The 24,133-nt window shown below is 31.9% G+C and overlaps 1 protein-coding gene across 6 annotated transcripts in view; it reads left to right on the top strand.

Moving 5' to 3' along the window:
• Nucleotides 1-1,717: 1,717 nt before the first annotated feature.
• The window catches only part of LOC148621142 (unconventional myosin-Ie-like), a 57,169-nt gene continuing 34,753 nt past the window's right edge, over nt 1,718-24,133 (top strand). For 4 of the 6 annotated variants that reach the window (XM_088575220.1, XM_088575216.1, XM_088575218.1 and 1 more), the window contains exons 1-7: nt 1,747-1,887; nt 8,040-8,165; nt 13,616-13,705; nt 14,961-15,055; nt 16,653-16,740; nt 21,877-21,966; nt 23,281-23,358. In XM_088575220.1, the coding sequence (XP_088431346.1) occupies nt 1,885-1,887; nt 8,040-8,165; nt 13,616-13,705; nt 14,961-15,055; nt 16,653-16,740; nt 21,877-21,966; nt 23,281-23,358 (570 nt within the window). In that variant the 5' untranslated portion in view covers nt 1,747-1,884. Of the gene's footprint in view, nt 1,888-8,039; nt 8,166-13,615; nt 13,706-14,960; nt 15,056-16,652; nt 16,741-21,876; nt 21,967-23,280; nt 23,359-24,133 lie in introns of all 6 variants that reach the window. The other 2 variants (XM_088575219.1, XM_088575217.1) reach the window with 2 other exon arrangements.

Below are 24,133 nucleotides of genomic sequence, written 5' to 3'. Positions count from 1 at the left end.
TGATATTTCTTAGACCTACGATACATGTAGCTTCTACTCGTTACATAACAATCACTATTGAAATACCTTTTACAATATTACAATTTACTTTTACATTTTTTTTTTGTTCTTTGCTAACATTAAGTTTAACAAACATAGTAGCATTTACATCTATAGCTTTGTTGATGGTTACAATATTCGTGTTTTGAGGATCGATATCCTCTAGTTTATTCAACGGTTCATTTATACTGACTTTTACCTTAGAAGCATTCAATCAGACTGCCGGGAATTTAACCTGAAATACCCAGCATAGGTCGGAACTAGTTTCGTATCTTCAACCAAAAGGTCAAGGAATCGACCGACTTAAGACAAGTGCGCTTAAAATCCCAGTGTTTACTGCTCACATCTTTAATTTTTGTTAAATTATGAATAAAAATCATAGTTGACGTAAAACTGTTTAATGCATGTTTACGAACGTATGTCTGTTCCTGTCTTGCAGAACCAAAATAGGAGAGTTCGCCAACCTCATTAGTAATGTCTCATTCACTAATTTGCATATCATTAAATGTCAAATTGGTTGGCAAATAAGCAACTAAATAAACAGTTGACAATTTCATAGTCAGAACCCTAATTTTCAAAACTTTATAATATAACTTAATTATGTAATGTCCAATTTTAATTTGGTTCTGTAAATTGTTTCATTTAGATGAAATAATTCATGTTTTGTATGTGAAATTACTCTTTTACTTGAAAAAAAAATTGTAGTGATAATTATATGTAAACCTTTATTTTCATATAAAATTATTGTAGTATTATACTCATATATTCTAATTACTGAATATTGGCTTAAACGTTTCGTGGATAAAAAGAGTCCTATTTGCAGTTCAGGGAACCAAAAGAATTTTTCAATTATCTCAAGGAGTCTACTACATCAGGTGCGGATCCAAGGACTGGCGTACAGGGCGTATGATGCTCTATGCCACTCAGTGGATTTTTCGCCAACCATAACCAAATTACAGGTACGTGATGACATCACGAAGTTCTGTCTCACCTAGTATTGGATAAAAATAAATAAAAAGTTATCAAATTTTGAAAATTGGGATTGTAAATATGAAATTGTTAATTGTGCATTTATTTGTTTACTTGCCAACCAAATGGATACATAGTAATAGCAAATGAGTTAATTTGAAATTGGCGAGCTCTCCTAAATAAAGATATTTAGTTTTGAAAGAGTAATCAAGGGAACCAAGATTATAGCGCTAATCAAAAGAATGTAATCAAGGGACAAAGACCAGATATGTAAAACAGACAAACACAACAAAGAACATAAAGTAACTAAAATCATACATACAAAGTAACAAAAGGAAATAAGCAACTCGGACTCCACTAAAAACTGGGAGCATGGACCAGGTGCACCTGTAGGGTAAGCGTCCTCTGCTTTTCTAAAAACACCCGCCGAGTTGCTTATAAAAAGTCAAGTCCGGGGTAAACAAACGAGGAAAGGAAAACTGAGACCCGTTGAATAATTCAGTTTTCATGGTGCTGATGGATACACCATAACGATCCACGAGTTCATGATGACGACCATAAAACTTCTGTAGTGATGACTTCAATCTTGTAGCAACATAAACCTGTTTCATTCCCGCCTTTTTTAGTTTGAAACTGGGTCTTGATATATATGGACTAAACCTGAAACCAGTTCGTTGTTAAACTGCTCATGCGTGAACACCTGTTGTTTATAAACTTCCGGTAAAATAAAAAAAAATTGAATTAAGTTGAAAAGACAGTGAAAACTTTGAAATATACATTTATGCCACCTAAGCAGCAACAAACTAGAAAAATCATGCATTAGGAAAACAAAACAAAAACGTTTGTTATCTGTGTCTGACTGCTTTTCACGTAAAAATGGTAAGTTAATAGGATATTATAGTATTTGCAATACTCAAATTCCTGATTTCCGGGATTTTTCTTAAGGATCTCGAAATTATTTCTGGTAGTGAAACGTTAATTGTTAATATTTCGAATTTCAGTACATGTGCATTGCATGTACATGTAGGTGGATGGTCCAGAATGATACTTATTACTTAATAAATACGACATTTTTTGTGTATACTTTATTTACGATAACTTAAAATATAACCCTCCATCCACATATCTTTCTCATGGAATGTATGTGGATGGAGGGTTACATTATCATAACTTATACTGGATATGACTTTAACATTTTATGATCTTTGTCCTTTTTAGTTAATGAAATTTCTACCTAATACAAATGTACGTATCTGGGTAACTTCACCAGCACCTGTCCATATAAAGTATAAATCTACATTTGTTTTGGAGGGGTTATACATGTATTCTTTTATTAAAACCTTTTCATCTTACTGGTATTGGACCTGTCCTGCTTCTCTAGTTGCACATTAACAGCAATGACAGCAAACATGACATGTAAAGAAAATATACAAAAGCAGGTTATACATGTACTGTATGTTACAGACCAAAATGTAAACCCCATACCCCTACTAATTTTTCCAAAATACATGTTGTAATGTTTTGTCAAGTATTCATTAACACAGAATGTTAAGTTTTTAAAATTGCATGAGATACATTGTATGCAAATGTTGATCTCAGTTCATTCCTAGTCATGAAAATGATGTATATTTTTCTAAGAATCTTGTTGGGCTGGTTTTTTGTTTTCATGAGGTCCAAAATATGTAACCAGAAGTTACATTGTACATGTACATTATGTACTGTGTACCAAACTTTTAACTGACTCATACAAATGTATTTCACTTTCCTGTCCAGATTTTATAGTTGTTTTTATAACATTCAGAGGTTAAAACTTCTTACATGTACAAAGACTTTGGGTAAAGTTTTGAAATTGTTAAATGAGATGTTATTAAAGGTTGACAAAATGCTGATGTTATGTAATTATTATGTATGTGTAAATTTGTGTGTTGGTTAATGTTAAACATTAAATTCTAGTATGATTTTGTTTATTCCTTTAGTTGTGTCAAAATAATATTGTAGTTTTGTACCTGATGACTTACCATTTGTCAAGAATTACAAATGCGCAGTGTTGAAAAGAGTTATGGAGTTATTTTCTTAGCAACATTTTTTCTTCAAAACTTTAAGTAAAAATCTCCATGAGTGACTCAGATAAGGCTTTATCAGTCACATTTTAGTTTTCTCAAGCATCGTCAGTAATTAAAAAAATCAATTGTTGGGTAAAAATTTACTTTCAAGAATGGAAGGTTCTGAATTCTAGTTCCAAATCTATGATCCACGTGAGAACAGAAAAACAGAAATCCTTAACAAAGTGTCTGTTTGAATGGTTGAAGGTCGAAGAATAAAAAAGATGGATGTTTCAAATGTCCAAGGTCAGATATTGAGAATTCTGGACCTCTGACCCCTTTAATTTGAACTATGGATCAAGAATCAAGAAATGATCCATATTTCTTTTTATCTGGAGTGCACAATTTCTGATGATCAGTGGAGCATTTTATATTTCATGTATTTTACTGTTGACCTTTTGTTTATTTTCTTGTAGGCCAAGGTAAGTTATAGTATACATTTGTACCATTAAGACCTCAACTGATAGAATGAATTCTTTTGCATAAAATTGAAAGTCTGCTCTCTTGTCAGATCTACTTTTACTTATTCTATTCTACCAACTTGATTGCATGCTTGTACATTGTCCAGTGTATACACTACTATCAACACAAATTTTAATTTCTCCACTCTCCACAATGAAGTCTCCATTTCAAAAAATGTTTGTAGTTTACTACTCATGTCTTTATACCAAGGTATATTTAATGATTCTATTAGTTTAGTAACATTTCACAGTTATAGACAGGAAAAAATACTGAAAAGAAATGAAATGGAGCAATTTTATTCTAGTTTTTATTTTGGTGGAGTCACAATATAAGACATGAGTGACTCCACTGTGAAGAGTGAAGTCATTAAAATTTTGGTTGACGGTAGTGTAGCTACAATATGAACATGTACTTGTACAATTGTATATTTGAATCTATTATCTTTGAAATTCATTTTCCCTGAGATCAAATACATGCACCAAGGTTGTTTATGTTAACCTAAGGCCAATATAAATATTTTAGATTCTCATCCCCAACCCAATTTTTTTCACCTGCCCCGAAAAATTTTATTTCGATTTTTTTTCCAATTTTAATTGGTGAATTTCTTTCAAATGGACAGAATTTTCACTTACACATGTACATTGTAAATTGATAAAAAATAAAATTTGTCGCCCACTTCTAATTTTAGATGATGTTGGATGAGAATCTTGGAATTTTTTATGATGTCCTAAAATAAATGAACAAAATAAAAACTGACATGGTTAATGTTTGAATATTTGTAACTCCATATTTATTTTTTTCTCTCTTACTTGAAAGACATTTTTTCTAGCAGAAATCTTTGTCAAGTGATTGATATTGACTTGGTTTTTTTTATTGGTAATCAATTGACAACTTCAATGAATAGCTATATATAAACATTTAATAGTCAGTGGCCACAAAATCACTAGCCAAATGACATGTTTTACACACATTGCCAACTGTAAAAGCAAGTCTAGAAGCTGCTCAACTCTGTCTGTCCGGCATGGTTAGGGGCTTTTTGTAATTCGTAACTCAAATACTTAATAGTACATGTATTGAAGAATTACATGTACATTTGTACATGTATTATTCAATCTTTGCACTTTTGTTATATATGCACACATTACATGTACAAAAATGTACATATTGAAGATGTGGACCTCCATGTATTTAGGAAGAAATGACAAGCATTTTGCATGATGCTTGCTAGACCTGTCATCAGTCTTGTTTTGTGTGCTTTCAATGTTCTCAATGTGTTCTACATTTAATTGTTTTGTAGAAATTGAAATGTTATATTTTCTTGCTGCATGTACATGTACATGTGGTTTAAGGAACCAAGATCAATCTGATTATTGGACATGATATAAGTTACTGTTTTTATATTCAAGAATAGGTTAGACTCTTTTAAAGTCCCAATAATTGTGACTCTCATATTACCTCGTACATAAAGATAAACTTTTTAAAAAAATGAAAGCATACATCAACATTTTATATTTTGAAAAGGGGGGTCTTACACTTGGCCCCCCCTTTTCTAATCGGTCCTTTGTATATTAGTCCTGTGTCTATCATGCAATGTACCGGTATTGTTTTACACCTTTGTTAGAGGAAGTATTTAAGACATGTTTAGTCTCTGTCTCCACCTTCATTGTATTTCAAACAATTTCTTGAAGGAAGAAGTACAAATTCACCTAAGAATTGTGCAGAGAACCAATATTTTTTGTCAGCTTTATAAATAGTTTAAGGAATCCTGTACGTGTATTTCTTGTTAGTGGCTTAAAAACAAAGGATGATGGGGAAAGGGAAAAAAATTGTTAATATAGTGATCTGAATTTGAAAAAAAGCAGGAAATACATTTTGATAGAATTCAACTATAAGTTGGAGAATTTCAGTACTTTCTCAACTTTGCATACAACACTTATTGATCATGTTGATGTTTCATTAATATTACTTTTTGAAATATTTTAGGCTGTTCAGAAATTTGTCAAAATTTATTGAATTTTCACCTTTTTCTTGGTTTGCTTGGTCTTTATATGGACCTGTAGTTATACCCAAACAGTGGGAAGAGTACTGTTAGTAAACAATGGTTAAATTCAGTTTTTTTTTATCAATTTACCAGAACGATTTTCTCTTCCCTGAACCTGATCTATGAGTAAACTCTAAAGGTTTACATACATAGTGTATTGTACATACAGGCCTTTTATATGTACTTCCTAAATGTACAGTCAGTACATACTCTCTAAGCTAATTCTAAAACTTATCTATAGCATGATTTTTCAGATAAAAACAACAGATTTTAATTTCACTGAAGTTAGTGAAGTTGATCATAAATAATGACCTCAATATAAATTGTAGCATTTTAACTTTGTAATGTACAAGGTATATGACCATTTTCACACTATCCACTCTTTGTGAAATTGACAGCAGTTTAGAAAAAAAGGTACCAAAGCATGGAGTGTTCAGCAGTTTTAGCTACAAGTACATGTACATATGAAAGTAAAAATCAGAAAATATATGTATAACATTCATGTCAATTGCTACATGTATTTTTAAAGGGATTAAAATCAAATTATAGACAAAGATGAAGTCAGATGAATTTTACAACTGTACATCTGATTATTGTTATAAAAAATAAGTTTATTCAGTTTTATTTTGGCAATGAATGGTACATGTACATGTATAATGATGTAAGTTAGTTTAAATAGTACATGTCATGTGTGAAGGATGGGATTTCTATGTGTACTTTGTTCATTGATATAGAAATAACATGTATGAAATATACATGTACATGTACATTTACAAAATGCTAATACACATATGCTTGAAGAGACAAAAAGCATATAAAGAGGTTGTTAGGATTAACATGTATCATACATGTATTTACATGTTGTACATGTACATGTATGTAGGGATGTCATGGTTTTTAATTGATTTTATTAAAAATTTCAATAGGAGGGGTTCATGTACAGTGAAGTCTGTCTAAACTAAACCCTGAATAATCTGGACTGCCTGAAGGTCTATCTAAACTGGACAGTTTTTATAGTCCCTTCAAATCAAAGTAAATGCAATTTAGACCATGTTAAACAGAGCATTTTGTGTCGATTTCACAAAAAGTCCTTAGTGTAAAGTTGATCATAAGTAATGATGTCATAATCTGAAATAGCATTGTGACGTCAAACTTTAGGATCAATTTCACACTTACGAATTTTTGTGAAATCGATGTCTGGCGTCAGTTTCACCAAAAAATCATAAGTGTAAAGTTGATCATAAGTAATGACGTCAAACATTATGATCAATATCACACTTGTGACTTTTTGAGAGATTAACACCTGTCTAAACTGAACCTATTTTAAAGCCAGATTTTTTAAAGCAATTAATGTACTGTTAACATACTATTGTTCGTGGGGTACCAATTTTCATGGATTTTGTGGGCAAGGTAAACAACGGAATTTGATTCCCATCGAAAAGGAGTAATTGTTTTAAATTGCATGACTAGATTATCAAAACCACGAATTCAAGAATCAGTGAACTTGTGCCTTTCCCATAACCATTAAAATTGATACCCACAAATATACATATAAGTTCATGTACTTTCACAGTACTACTAACTGGCTAGAACCATACACATGTAGGAGTGCATGTCTTACTGCTGCAACTACAACTAGTATTTTTTTAATGAAATTTTATAAACCAGATAATTTTTTATATATAAATAGATTATCAGCATTGTTTTTTTTTTAAGATATGCACATACATGTACAAGTATTAATAACAACAGTTAGGCCATGTCCTGGCATAAACACTTGCCCACATTTTTTTGTTCTTTCCACCATATCGATAAAATTAAAGTTCCAGATAATAAATTATGACATAAACATTACCAATAATACATGTATGTTTACTTTAAATAAAGTGAAACCTGTCTTAACAAAAGTCAGTCCAGAGATTGTACATGTGTTTATATTATTTAGACATGTAGATTTGTTTGCACAGATGAAATGCGTAGTTAAAAGGTTTAGCAGTACATACATGTGTGGTAGTTTTCAAGTACACATGTAGTTTAGAGTACCCTGATACATGTACATTGTATTAGCAGGGACCGGACCTAATGGCTTGATAATGGTTTAAACATGTTTCCCTTATAACTACAGTGAAACCTGTCTAAACTGAACCTCGTTTGGATTCAAGTTGGTTCATTTATGAGGGGTGTTCAGTTTACTACGCTTTCAATGACATTTCAACTGAGATTAAGGGACTGAAAAAGTGTCTGGTTTAGACAGGTTTTTGGATTTGTCATGGTCTGGTTTAGACAGGTTTTGGGATTTGTCATGATCTTGTTTAGACAGGTTTTTGGATTTGTCATGATTTGGTTGAGACAGGTTTCACTCTGCTTGTATATGAAATTAAGAAAGTGTAGTGTCATAATCTAAAATTCCTTGGATATTTTTGCAGCCTTACCATTGGCAGAGTCACAATGTCAAGACCAGTGGCGTCGATGACATGGTCTTGCTTCAGAAGATCTCGGAGGCATCCATCGTCGAGAATCTCAAAAAACGGTTTATGGAAGATGTTATTTATGTATCCTTTGAAAAATAAGCATTAGGTACACCAGTGATTTAGATTAGAGGGGGGCATGCACCATATATCACATTCCAGCTGAAAACGTCCCGTTGAAATTCTGAAGATCATTAAAAATGGCCCATCCTCAAAATTCTAATCCCAATCACTGGTATACAATATTGTTCCTGTAACTTAAGAAAGCACAGTGCTTACTATGTTGTATTCCTAAGCTTACATGTAGTGCCCTTAATGCAGTCTAACCAAATAAATATCAGAAGACATGAAATTATGGCATTGCAAAGTCTACACAGCCAAATGTGCCAGGTACATGTACAATGTATGATTATCATATGGCGCTCGATTCACATGATAACCATGTGTGGGCACATTTGGCTGTAAAGGTTGGATAGAACACTGAGTGGTTTGGTCCCATTTGTCTCTCCATCACATTAGCTTATATTTATAAAAAACAACTCAAAATATTTTCAATTCTTATATTGTACACTTATTTATTGACATATTGTTACATTTTTTAATGTATTCAGTCTGAAAAGGTGGTTAAATCTCCTTCTGCTACTAATACAAGAGGCTATGCCCCCCAGAACTCTAAAAATTTTATTGAATTGCTAATGACATCAGTTTGTAGATCTAGACAATATTTGTTAGATCTAGGTGATTGTGTCATATATAACCCTTTTCTTTTTATATCCCGAAGTAAATAATTCAACTCTTACAGATTTCAGTGTCATAGATAAAAATGATTCACAACAAACAGGATGTCTCCATCTATTAAAGTCAATTATCTATTTGATCCAGTTACATGTTCACAAGTAAAGTAACCTTTTAAAGTGAAAAACATCATCAGTCAACATCTTTCTGCATTTTGTATACTTGAAATTAAGTTTCTATTTCCATATTTCCTTATGTGAGAAATATGAATATGATATTTCTATGTAAACATCCTCATTTGTCTTTCTCAAAACTGTTCTTGCAGTGTAGTCGGAAGATGAAATTTAAGTACATATTTTAAAGGGTTCATTTTAAACCTATCAATGACATTCACTTTTTTTTTTCACATTAGCATGTTTTATAGCAATCATCACGTCTGTTAGACTGTCCATCTGTCACTCATTCAGTATTTAGGGGATTCATTTTTTGTTCCTGCGTAGTTTCTTTTTTTTTTAAGTTTTAGTCTGGTTAGGTGTTGGAAAGTGTCATAAATTGAAGTCATTACAGTGCAAATTGGTTAAGGAGGTAGATCTAGGGTAAGGGACATAACTCTTACATTAGATTGATATAAAATGTTGAATACAAACGTTCCAATGATTTGTAAGAGTTGTGTCCCTTACCCTAGGTCTACCTTCTTAAATACAATTAAATATACAATAATCTTTTAATTGTTTTATGGCTTTGGCCTACTAGGGGCACATTGTAAAATTCACAATGAGGGCAAGCATGGTGCAGCACTATGATTGGCAAAGATCTAGGTGACTTTAATAGTGTCCAAGCTAGTTTAAAATGAGAGGGAGTGATTTTCCTACACTTTTGAAGAAGGGGCCATGGGCCCATGCAATTGGGGGAAAAAGAGCATGAAAATTGTGACTTTGGGAAATAATCTATACACATGAGTATATGAGGGCAAAGATTTTGTACAATGTTGTAAAAACAATTTCTGAGTAAACAAATGATGAAGACCATTATAGTTTCCATTGTATCCAGGTCCATGAGCCAGAGGTGACCTCTGGATAACAAATTTGATAGAATAGAATGGAGTAAGGGTTTTGTACATGTACATCTTATTAATCTCTATTTTACTCTTGTACAAATCTGGAGACATTGTTTTAAGTCTCAATTGTGATTTTTTGGGGAATATGGAGCATATTCCTCTTTGGGAATAGGGCCCAAATTTGGCCTCTAAATAAGGTTTAGAAAATCACCGGAAAGGGTATAGTATAATTTTTAAACAATTTTTGTACTTTTGGTAGTTATTTTATAAATACATATATATGTAGGATGATAATTCAATGCAATTGTGACATCATTTTCCATACCTGACAGGCTTTCAAGATACCAATGTGCGAGATTTTGCAAAACTTTGAATGATTTAAGAGAAAAAAAATAGACAAAAGGAAATGCTCCCTAATTAGCTTCAAAATCCATGAGTCTCACAGGGAATGCCTGAGAATTGAAACTTCAAAATCCATGAGTCTCACAGGGAATGCCTGAGAATTGAAACTTCAAAATCCATGAGTCTCACAGGGAATGCCTGAGAGTTGAAACTTCAATATCCATGAGTCTCACAGGGAATGCCTGAGAATTGAAACTTCAAAATCCATGAGTCTCACAGGGAATGCCTGAGAGTTGAAACTTCAAAATCCATGAGTCTCACAGGGAATGCCTGAGAGTTGAAACTTCAAAATCCATGAGTCTCTCAGGGAATGCCTGAGAATTGAAAGTTTAAAATTCACAAGTCTAAGTGTCTCTTACATGGAATAACTGAGACTATGTTCTATTGCTAAAATACTATTTTTTGAAATTAGTTTTTCTTTGATTACATCAAACTGGTTCCTGTGAAAAATCTTTCTTTTGAGCTTACATTTGTATACCTGTTAACCCTTCTACACTGGGGAAAGGAATACTCCTTCAAAGTAAATAAAAAAAATTGAATTTCCCACACATAAATGTAAGATTTGTGAAAGGTTTTTGGTTAAAATTACTATATTTTCAGTAAAAAAAAAATCCTTTAAAATGGGAGTTTTTACATAGAAAAAAATTCTTTCACGTAAAATTCTCCAATATGAACTGTTCCGAAAGTTATCAGGTATGGGTTTACAGGTTTTTCATATTTTTCTACCACTGAAACATTTCCTTAGCTTTACAAAATACTTTGTAATGGATGGTTTAATTGTTAGGGTTTTGTATCTTCAAATGATAATCTGTCGTAATCTTGTGTTTATTTAAGTAGAATATGAAATCTTAGGAAGTTATAACTGGTGTACTTCCTAGTTTTGATTTATTGTCTACATATATAGTATTGTCAAAGTAAACAAGGACAGAATGCCGAGTTGTTTTTTTTTTTTTTAATTTCTAACTGGGAAGCAATTGTAGGAGCAGGTTTGATAAGTGTGAAAGTAGATCAAAGTTTTATTGCAATCCATGCATGTGGTTACAGAAGAAATGAAGATGGAAGTTAAGAAAAAAAGTGAAATTTCTGCTAAATTGTTGCAAAGGAACTTAATGATTCTATAGAAGTAACATATTGCAATATTCTGAGATTTTTATGATATACATGTATTAAGTATTTCAGAATTTTTTTTCATTTTAACAAATGATAGGCCTGAGAATGGTGTTAATGAACCTGTTCCTTTACAGTAAATGATAGTGAACTCATCAGTTAGATAGGAAAATGAAACATTAAAAGGAAATTGAATGTTTGGCAATTTGACAGTAAACTCTGAAATTTCCATTTTTATAGTTACAAACATGTGCTTGTAGTATTGAAAGTGTACAAAAAAAAATAGAAAAACCAAATGCATGTCAAAGCAAATACATAGGTCATGCATGTAGTGTTGAACAAATAAATTTCTTTGCTGAAAATGTACATGTATGATTCTCTACATTTGTACTTCATACATGTACCTAAGATAACTGCATTGCCAGTGGTCCTTGTCATATTACAGGGAATGTGATTGAAATATATGTGTAGGTTTATGTGTATCCTTTTTTTTTTATCCTATTAACAGATGGTTGAACAGTTGATCTCTAGGAAGCATTTTTTTTTGCCAAAAAAAGTGATTAAATTGCTGTTTATATTGCTCATACCCAAAAAAATAGCTACACACTTTTGTTTTTAAGATAACTTGAGAACGGATCAAAGAAATTTTTTTATGAACTTATCACTGTTATAATGCTATTCAGTACCATAAAATACAGGTTAAGTTTGATTTTCAATAAAATTTGAGTCATGCCATTTTGAACATTTTGCCATCCCCCTTTTTTAGCATTACATGGCGGGATATAATTAAATGTAAAAAAAAAATGCCCTATTTTTGACAGGGCTATAGAAAGTGGTAGTGAGGCACAGGTCTTCATGAGAGAGAATGGAAAAACTGAGAACCAATACTTTATTTTTAGGTGACTTTTAAAAGCTTACAATATTGAAAGGATAGCAGATTTCTTTTTAAAAAAATATTTTAATTAAATTGTAGCAACAAAAAAAACAGTCCTAAGTTACCCAAGGAAGAACACTACATATTGAGCAATCTAGCTAGAAAGCTAGAATAAAGGGGCAGATTCTGGGATAATGATGCTTTAGCATGCTAAACCAAAACCAGTGTTTGTCTTCTAAATTTCACAATTTCCAACTGGACATGTGCTAATCTGTTGCAATGGTTTACTTGATATATTTTTAAAATTATTTTTTTTTATTTTTTGCTTAATTGTTTTGACACATTACTCCTGATTGTTTATTATTACCTTTTACAGGAAAAGTACATTATATACATGTACATATGGGTCAATCATACAATTTGTAAACAAATCACAGTGTATTGAGAAAATGGACATGTGATTGACAGATAACATCAAAGATGTTTACATATGTTTACCCTTTAATGTCTCATTTGTGATGTTTATCAGCAATGCAATGTGTGATTTTTTGCACCTGTGGAATGTTGACAGGTCCGATTAGAGTTATTGCCCCTGCCTCATTTGGTATGTTTTAATTTAAGTTTTGGAGACAATTTTGCCATGGAGGTGGTCATTTATTGTAATGTAAAAAGCACTCAAAATTAAAAAAAAACCTCTGCGATCTCAGTAGTACTTACTTTTAAATAAGGGTAATAACAAAAGTATCGAATACTAGTCTCGTCTATAATCAAATCAAGTCCAAAACAAATCTGGCAAAATAGATATTACAGAACTGGAGCAACTTCAACGGCAATGGTCCTGACTTGGTACAGGCATTTCAAACCAAATAGTGGGTTAAATCTAGGTTTGGTAGTGCACTGCACCTCCCTCTTCTATTGCAGCATGATTATACGTGTTCCATTGGTGATTAAATAGCATTGCATGATAAATACGACTTTTGCATCTATTGTTGTTTTCCAGTACACAGGTAGTGAACTGGATAAATTTGTGTCTGAAAGAGATTATTATCTGTGCAAATAAAGTGACTATAGACAATATATTTTTTTCTCTTTAACAATTGCAGTTAATCAAAAACCAATATTCAACTTTGAGAAAGGATGCATTTGTCATATGAAGTGGATGAAAATATTTTGAAAACAAAATTTGTCATGTGCAACCCACTGTCTAGTTTTTTTCATGGACACCCTCTTGAATTCAAATCATAAAAGATTTTATTAGATCTCTGAGCAGATGAAGACTGATTCAGCACCATGCTAAACTAGTCGAGATGAACGACTATTGATAATAATTTACATGTATGTTCCTTAAATTGACCACAGACATATATAGGACCTGTACTGGTGTCCGTTAATCCATTCAAACAGATCAACATATTTACAGACAGAGAAGTTGAGCTATATCAAGGAGCAGTAAGTTTTTATTTAAAAATAGAATGTCATTATTCCCCTGTAAAGTTGTGGATAAGCTTCATGATTCACAATTCTGATTATTTCTTCCTGTTTCCCATTTGGAAAGAAACACTTCACTAGGAGAACACCCAATATATTGATGAGTAATTATAGTGAGAATTTATTGTAAAGTACATAAAGTGCAATCTATTAATTTATGATAAACTACAACTAAAAGTTCTAACTGTCAAATTTATGAAGCAAAATTTTTTATCAAATTAATGATACACGTCGAAACAAATCAGTATTATACAATGTCTCAAAATATGGCGACTCTATTCACTACGCTGCTCCATCGGTATAATATTGATTTGTGACATGTATTGTTAATTTGATCCTCTATCCTACATAATACAACCTAGATGAACTGTCCCGTACTACCATACATCGTGTATTAAGTTACAGCCCTAGGTTAATCTTACGAGGAGGAATGACCCGGCCAGCAAAAGCTGTATTTTTATAGCTTAGCTGGCCGAGTGGTCTAGGATGCTGGACTTTTTGCAGGCGGTGTTGCCATAGATGTCACAGCAGTACGAGTTCGAGTCTCGCGGAGGGATGACCAAAAATTTTGCTTCGTTAATTTGACAGTTCTAACATCGTCGGGAATTTTTCAGACCCTTCTATAAGTTAACATTATCTTCCCTCTATCATATTCTGAGACGTTGCATATATTGTTACTAATAAAAGATTGCTACCAATTACAATGTATTTGAAATCAGGAAAATTGAGATGCCCGAGGAACCATCTTTAGACCCCTGTTGATACAATGTACAATCTGAAATGTTTTTGGACTTTTCTTATATACAATCTGATTCCCCATCACCAATTTACAGTAAAATTTAAGTTTTAAGTACCAGTCTATATAAAATTTCAAGGTGATTCATGCTGTAGAAAACTCATCAAGCTAATTATACTTTTTTAGTCTGCATGCACTATACTTTTTGAGTTGGTTTCCTCTTGGTTGAAGGTCCTTTACCTGGTGAAATGTCTTGCATGGAGGAAATCAAGTGGAGAATTGATGAGGAGATTTAATATGTCTGTTATTCCATAGCTATTTGAATCCATGTCTTAACTAGAAAGTTGAAAATGTCAATTTTCCAGTAGACTACCTGAGACATTTCATTATGTAATAGTCATTTTGTCAAGGGAACATCATCTCCATTCCCTAAAGTTTGCTATTTTACTAGCTGTAGTGGTATTTCATTACCTTTTTCAGGCCCAATATGAGAACCCACCACACGTTTATGCCTTGGCTGATAACATGTACAGAAACATGCTTATTGATATGGAGAACCAGTGTGTCATTATCAGGTATAGTTAATGAAATAGTTGGATTCATCTTCATTTGCTCTGTGGCAATGGGCCAGAATTAAATAAATTAGAGAGGAATTAAATGGTGTATCTGAGGTTGAGTTAGGATAGGAATGTATGTTTAGGTGAAAATAAACAACCGGTAGATAACCAAGTAAGGGGGAAACAATTCACCGCATGTACCGAAATCACATTATTTTTTGGGACGATTCAGTTCAGGGTACATTGTGGCCACCTACGATACTAATGACACTGTGCTATTCTTTTCTAAAATTTATTGGAATTAGTGTTACAGCTAGCATTATTTTACTGACCAAGGGAAAAAAAATTAAATATTGCTTAAATGTTTTATTTTAAATGAAATGGTGGATCAGATCCTTACTTTTTATTTCCTGTTGTGCATAAGTGGCTTTGTTTTGTAAAACATGGCAGTGCCCATGAAGGGCATATGTCTCTCCTAAAATGTATCCTGGTACCGTCAAAAATGTATCGTTACACCCCTATAACCAAGTCCATTTTGATAGCGTTTTGAAAGGATAAGCTTATAATTTATTTTTTATTTCAACTATTTTATCAGAGTAGTCAGAATGAATTGACTTGACAACATAGTTACAAGTGATGTACTATCACCGATAGTAAGATAATTACCGGTATCTCATATTGTTTTCCTTAAAAAGTCTTTCCAAAGGTTCATTTTTTTTTTTTCAGGACATTCGGTCCTGTGATGACATACTATTTTCAGGATCAAAAAAAGTTTTACCATGCATTTTGACCTGAATCAAGAATGACTAATATTGGAAATTTTCCAGACTTCCGGTCTGGCGTTCCGAATTTTTTTACCGGTCCTATCACATTTTTACCAGTGATAACCGACAGTCCGACAAACCTTTGGAAAGACGACTTAAATTTTTGGTTTTTTTCCTCAAATCATTTCAAGTGGTTTGATTGGTTGAAATTTGAGTTGATGAACAATTTTAGGAAAATTTCAATTGTAAGAAACTGGGCCCTGTAATTACAGGTCTATGGTAGTCCTTAAGTTATAAAAGAAATACCTTAACTATAAAGCTGTGTTAATACTGAAGTTATATATAATTCTAAGATAAATTATTAGTCATTTAAGTTAAAGAAGGGCTATGAAATTTCAGTTGTCAAATTTAAAAAAAAACAGAAAGATTAAGAAACTTTTTTAGCTCACTATCTTTGCATTGCATTGTATCAACACAAACAGGTTGCTTTTGAACTTCGTACTTTTGTAAAAATTGACACATTACATACTGGCTTTGTAGTATAACGAAAGTAGGTTGCATCATTACATGTCATTTTCCAACGTGAATGGCATTTTAAGGAGGTAGACCTGGGGTAGGGGACAGTACTCTTACAAAGCATTGGAACATTTGTGTAAGGCATTTTACATCACTGCTCTTCTAAGCATCAAAGTAACTTTTATTTATTTCAAATGTAAGCTTGATACTGAATATGATGCAAAGTTACTTACTTGAGGTAAGGGACATAACTCTTGAAATCCAGAGTTATGTCCCTTACCTCAAGTCTACCTCCTTTAATTCATAGATATATTGCAATATTTTAATGTTTACAGTGGTGAAAGTGGTGCAGGAAAGACTGTAGCAGCTAAGTTTATTATGGGTTTTATTACCAAAGTATCAGGTGGCGGAACAAAAGTACAGGTAAATATTGTTAACATAGAGGAAATAAGAGTGCCCTGTCAAACCAACATGCAAATATTGTGTTGTGAAAATTAAAATTAAAATCATGTAAATATTGCAAATTTCAGTGTTCTGTACACATGATCAGCAGTATTAAAAACTGAATACATGGGAATTTTAAGATTCAATAATAATACTATACATTGTACATGACGTATTCGTAACCAAAAATATCATAATAGTATGTCAAAGGAGCTAATATATTTTAGCCTGATGTTTAATACAAGTAATGAAACTTCACTGTTTTTGGGGTTTCCGATTTTTTAATAAAGCAAATTTTGGAAAATACAATGTAGCATATGATACTGGGTATATACATGTACATGTAGCTCAGTTCAAATAAGTCTGACATCTGGGTTAGTGAATACCCTTGAGGACCTGTGATGCACCCACAGGGGATAGACCCAGTGGTTTCAAAATATAAAAATATCAGTAATATAAATATTGTAAGTAATATATTTGCAATTATTATACATGGTCTGCCCCAATTTAGTGCCTGAAATGATTAATACAAATACATTTTTCACTTCAGCTTTCAATCAAACTTAGATCATGAATTTCTGACTTTTTAGTGATATATCTACATTTGGTCAAATGCTAGCCTTAATGGTCGTATTCCTTTGCAGACCATGTTTGTTATGTTTTTGTATTGTGACTGCCATGTTGCCAAATCTTAATGACAAACTAAAACACAGTTATTTTTTTTTTCTCATAGCCAGAGTGTTGGAGTCATAAGTTTAATGAAAAGTTTCAAAATTTGCAGACTGTTATATTTTGTTCCCTATTTGTGTACAAGTCTACATTTGCCATCTCTAAAATATACATGTAGAAATAACCCATTCAGTGTAGTCATGATAGTAAAATTTATTTTTGGCACTGGGTAGACTCTTGCTATTAGCTTTTATTTATTTGACCTCTTAATATACTGAAAATTTACTTTTTATCAGGCTTTGGTAAGAATTATTGGGTTCTAGCATTTTAATAAGTACATGTACATATTTAATAAGTACAGTGACTCCTGAGGCCAAAATATTATGTCTGTTTCCTGCTACCCTGTCTATCCTTTTTTGTGTGCCTACCCTAAACATTTCATGGCCATTTTGGCTCAAGCACTGTTAAAGTCTAGATTGTTTCCCCATTAACATTTTTTGAAAAATTAAATTTCCAGACTTACATATGTTATTTTTTTCTTGCTGGTAGCAGGAAACAATCCTTATATTGTTTTTGGCCAAAAACAAATTGTTTTTGGACTGATGTTTGGACTGATGTTTTTGTTTTCTTTTTTTTTCTCGTGCAGGTTTGAAGGTTATTGAAACTGACTTAACTTGACCTCAGATAATGTTTGAATTAGACTGGTTTCTGGTTTATCCATGAATCAGATAACACAGGTTTCACTGTACAGAATGAACTGATTCTTATATAATTCACATTTTTCTTGCCATGTTTTTTTATTTTAATAAACCTAATCCACAGGAAGTCTTTAATCTTCTTTTCTGTTCTCAATTAAAAATTGATCTTTCTTCATATAGAAGATTATGCATGTCCATTTTTGGTTTTTGAACTGTATGTTTTTAAGAAAAAATTTGCTTAAGGCATGTATATGTATGTTTTATAAAGAATCACTATTTTTGTCTCAAAATACATAAATGTTTAAACTTGCATTTTCCTAATTTGTGGAAATAACTCAGTGAAACATATCTTATTTATACAGATTTTTGGGACATCTTTAGAATTCTATGTGATAATTGCTTTTTGGGGTTTTGATCCTTAAGGATCAAAATACCTTATGTCGCCGGTTTACCACTGGAACTTTCCTTATATTTCTGATCACTACACAAAAATATAGTGCAAACGTAATTCCTTTTATATCATTCAAAACCTCTTTTATATCCATTAAATATGTTTCTGGCAATTATTCACCTCAATAATATTCTATTATATCTGCAATGAAAATTAAGATCTAGGTTTCAAATCAACTGAAGATTTTCGGGACTCGTTTGGCCATGAAAGATATTTTGTTGTAATAATAAATTTGCATACAGAGAATTTAGTTCTTGCAGTAATTTGTCAAGAAGTATTAAATATGTTGAGCATTTTCCATTTAACACATTAATCATTAAAAAATCTCCAATCTAGCTTTAATATTTACCAATTAATAAACAGGAAGTGAATAGCAGTAATTTTAACCAAGTAAAATTGGCGGGAAAATTCATTTTGATAAAAAGTGTCAATTTTTTTTTTTAATCTTATGTTCATGAAGGAAATTATTTTTTTAAGCTGAGTTTGGTTTTATTTATGTTCAATTACAATGTAAGATAAATATTTGTTAATATAGTTGTTGAATGTAAATGCAAACTAACTTTTGGACAGGTTTAAACATTTGTGAAAAAAGTGAAATTTAACGAAAATTGTAAATGTGTGTTATGTTGGATTCTGTTTAAGTATTGATTACAAAGCGCTTATAAACAGAAATCTGTAGTATTGATTGACATTCAGTTTATATGTATTAGGAAAAAAGTTCCAAATAATATGAAAAATACAATGTATGATCTCAGTTTTATTTTCATTTTGTATTCTTTGATATTTTGCTCATGCTACAATTTTCTAAATCCTCCAGTGCTAACAGCACTTTGATTCAGACCCACAAGTTAAAATTGAGATGAAATACCAGTAATTAGTTACATGTATTGGTTGAAATTTTGACATTTTACCTTGTTGCAGGTATTTTCTCTGTGTGCTCATTGTTAGGAATTTTTAAATACTTGTACAAAAACAGCAATCTATTCATGGTCAATATGCTTTTTAGCTCACTTGGCCGTAGACCATGTGAGCTATTGCCATCACTTGGCATCCGTTGTCATCTAACGATTTCTTCAAACAACTTCTCCTCAGAAACTACTAAATAGATTACCATGAAACTTACAATGCCTGTTTCTTAGAGTATCCTGCACAAAATGACTGTTTTGATTTTTGATTGGTGAAAAAACATGGCCATAGTTACTAAAAATAGAACATAGGGGTCAGAAAGTAGAATATATCTCCAAAGCTGTTCGGTTTAGCTAAATGATACAGGTAAAAGTATTCAGCATGATGAGATCTATCTGTGGTTAAATTTTTGTGAAAAACTGTTGACCCATGTTGGAGTTACTGCACTTTTTGGACGTTTTTTGCTGTTTTTGATGTTATTTCTTTCAAAAATCTTCTTCTCAAAAACTACTCTACAGGATTCAATGAAAGTTAATATTTTTTTTTAGGGTATCCTTAACAAAATGACTGTTTGGATTTTTGATCGTTTAAAAACATGGCCACCATTACTAAAAATAGAACATAGTGGTCAGACAGCAGATTTTTGCATTTATCTCCCAAACTGTTAGGTTTTGCCAATATCTTTCAATTGCTGATATATCCATATTATAAGGCCTACAAAAGTCTCCAGGGATCAAAGTTGTCAGACGACTCCATGTAAGGGTTATTGTCCTTTAGAGGTGAAAAATGCCTTTTTTTTTTTTACAGTTTCCAACCTATATCTTGAAAACTATGATTGATAGAATGAAACTTTCACTTGCTGAAATGATTCTTATTATAAGGCCTACAAAAGTCTCCAGGGATCAAAGTTATCAGATGACTCAATGTAAGAGCCCTTGAAAGGCAAAAAATTAAATCTTTTTGCAGTTTTCAGTCAATATCTTGAAAATTGTAATAGATTGAATGAAACTTGTGATTGATGAAATGATCCTCATGATAAGTCCTACTAAAGTCTTCATGGAGTCAAAATTTGTGGGACAATTTTTTGTTAGAGTTATTGGCCTTGAAAAGCAAAAATTTAACCAGGTGAATGATTCAGGCTTCTTGGAGCCTGTTGTATTTTCTAAAATATTTCCGCCCTCTTAATCCAAGAACTTTCATCATCACAGTTGCTAAGTAAACAAATCCTCTACATAAAAACAACTCTGGATCCAGTTGCATAAAAAAATCTATGTTTGAGATATTTATGAAAACAGGCCCTGATATTATAGCTCCTAGTAATACATCCATGATGCAGTAATGTTTTTTTCTTTAATTGGCAGTCTTTGTATCTGGATAACATTCTTTTGATTTCCGCTAGAATCTTGGTTCCCTTGAAACAAAGTATTATTTGAATTAAGAATTATTTTGGAGTTAAGAAAATGATTAAAAAAATAATTTGTGAAGCTAACCCTTACTAAGGGAGTTAATCATGGCAGCATGGCTAAGGGATAAGGTTAGTTAGATAACAAATGGCAAGGAAAACTTAGTAACTCTCATGGCAGCATGGCTAAGGGATAAGGTTAGTTAGATAACAAATGGCAAGGAAAACTTAGTAACTCTCATGACAGCATGACTAACCCCTTTAGTAGGGATAAATTTTACATTTTATTTTTTTTTACTTTTATCTTAAATCCAAAATAATTACGAATTCAAATAATATCTTGTTTTGATTACTGTCTGAGAATTACAGAGTCAACCAAAAGAGATTGTGGTATTATTCTTTTTATAAATCTTCTTATTATTGCGCCCCGTGCAGGTTCGGGTGTTAAAAGAATAGGCCTGCAGCAGCGCTAAGCTTGTCGTAAAAGGCAACTAAATAGTGCTCAGAAACCTAGCCGGGGGCTAGGCGCTCTGCCCACAGAGCAACTGGGATGTGTGCCCCAGGTGGTGGAATGGGGTACCCCTGGCGTGTTACATGCTGGGGTTGTCAGGCTATAATACGGAAAACCTGACCGCAAACCATAGTGGTGCACCGTGTTGGGAAAGATGCCACTTTTCTCGCACGTAAAAGAACCCTGCTGTGGTATTCGATAGGAGTAGGAACCTTTGCGCTCCGCCACAGGAGGCTAAATTGCCCGACCTTACCCATCCCCCCTTTTTCCAGTGGCAATCAAAATTTGTCGACCCTATTATCCTTGTGTCCCATCCTTTTTTTTTCATTTCATGTTCATTTAATCATCCATTTCATGTTCATCGTCTGAATATAGCTGAAATATTGCTGCTCGGACGTTAAACCCCAACAAACAAACAAACAAACAAATCTTATTATTGCTACAGAATAAGTGAAGTCTTATTATTGAATATTTTCAGAGAGTAAAAGATGTAATCCTGGAATCTAATCCTTTATTAGAAGCCTTTGGGAATGCAAAAACTGTCAGGAACAATAACTCTAGTCGGTTTGTAAGTAATAGTATTATCCCAATTATTGTACATATCGCAGTACATTCAGTGAAATAAAGACAGATGGAGAAGTCTTAGTGGCTTTGAAAACAATTCTTACAAATATGAATTTTTTTAAAAAATATAATAAAAAGAGGGTAATATTAAGGATACAACTAAGAACAACATCTGAGTGGATCACTAAGTTCTACATGTATAGCGATTACAATGATCATGTTCAAGAGATTGAGTCAATCTTCTCTTGAATGTCTTGATTTAATGACAATAAACCTATCAAACACAGATTAAAGTACTTTTCTGTCTAAGAATCTGGCAAAATTGCAGCAAGTGAAGAAAAAAACACTGAGATTATATTGCATTATACACTGTACAAGTATTTATACATCATAATCTCCAAAAAATAACAAAGTGTTTTTAAAGTTTGCCTTTTCAAGATATTGATAGTTCAAATCTATAGAAAAATGATTGGGGAAAAAAGTTATAAAAGCAGTCAAAATCAAAAAATTACTGCATGTACATCACAGAAGCTTCAGGATTAATTTAAATAGCTTTTCGGTCATTTTTTAGACATTTATTGAATATATTCCAGTTATAAACCACCAAATTGAGAAAAATAATGTGCTACCAATTGCCGATTCTTACCCAGAATGGTACTTAAATTTATGTACCTATAGAGTAAAAGAAAGTTTAAATCTATTCATCAATTGTCCATCTTACTATCACAGGTTGTTCATCAAATGATTGTCATTTAATGATGAAATACTAGTGTAGTATGCGACAATCTTAACCCTATAAAAAAAAGTCCGAGAAATTTTGTGGTGCTTTTGATGTTTAGAAATATTTATTTTGATGAATATATTCAAAAATCACTTTTTTTTCTGTTAAGATAAATAACTAAGTATACACTCTTAACTTTCTTAATTGAAAGTTTGAAATCTGTCTAAGTTCATTATAAAGACTTTCTTATTAAAAAAAAGTACAAATCAACAAGGTTCTGCCAGTTTTCATCCTCTACTTTTATGTGTAACAAACTATGGGTAGTTTCAGAGTAAGCTCAAGCCATTCTGTTTGAATTTCTTTGTTCACAAGTTATATCATATTTGTAATGAAAATAATGAAGGAGGGAGGAACTTTAAAAACAAATTGTCTATGTCCCAAAAACCTATTGCTTATAGCCAGTAAATATGATGAGTGTAGATTAGTTTTCTATTCCTCTTATTGATTAACTAAATTTTTTTTTTTTCAATAAAAAATGTGGATTGTATTTATAATTTGATGAAAAATTTCAAAATGTTTTTTTTTTTTTTTTTTCAGGGTAAATATGTCGAGATGCAGTTCAGTAGAGGAGGTGAACCTGATGGCGGTAAAATATCTAATTTCTTATTAGAAAAGGTATGTTTGCAACTGTTAAAAATTTTAATAAAGGGAGATCATTCTTGGCAGCGTATTAGAATGTTTGAACTTAAGTATATGGACTTAGGCAAGAAAACTTAGATGTAGATAACAATTATCATGCAAAACTGATTTTTACATAAAATTTTATTGGTTAACATCATAATTACAGTTTAACAATTTAACAAAAAAAGGTTTCAAACATGTATTTTTTACCCAGGCATTATTTTTTAAACTTTCAGTTGCAATTTTTATACATTTCAGACATGATTTTCTTCCATTTTTTGGCGGAAATCTGCTATATCAAATCCAGATTTTACTGTTACGATTCTTTTTTTTTATTGTCTATTTACCGATTTTGCCAATTTCTGCTTTATTTGTTGACCTCGTAAAATCAAATCTTGAGATTTATTTAACAGTTACATTAGAATGGAATGTAACTGTGCTGTATCTTAGGAATTGTCACCATCAAACTTGATACTTGGAAATGCTGGAAGCTCTTGACTTGGATCTTATAAATTCAATTTGTTTCTGTCAAAATTCTTGATTGACAAGTCTTCTAAAACGGTAAATGTATCCCCTTAACAACACATAGCAATTACCAAACTCTCAAATAGTTGAAATATAAAGGTCATGCAGAATGTGCTCACAAGGGAATGCATTCTATGTTTTCCTAGAAATATTGTTCAGCACTAACTATACACGCATGTTAAATATTAACATAAAATTATCATAAATTGTACTACAAAGTCAAAAGGAGACTTTTGGGGGTGTG

The sequence above is a fragment of the Perna viridis genome, chromosome 3 (genome assembly GCF_037379345.1).
Source record: "Perna viridis isolate PV_CMFRI_1.1 ecotype Kerala chromosome 3, ASM3737934v1, whole genome shotgun sequence".
Taxonomy (NCBI): Eukaryota; Metazoa; Mollusca; class Bivalvia; order Mytilida; family Mytilidae; genus Perna; species Perna viridis.
This window is presented reverse-complemented; position numbering and strand designations above follow the sequence as displayed.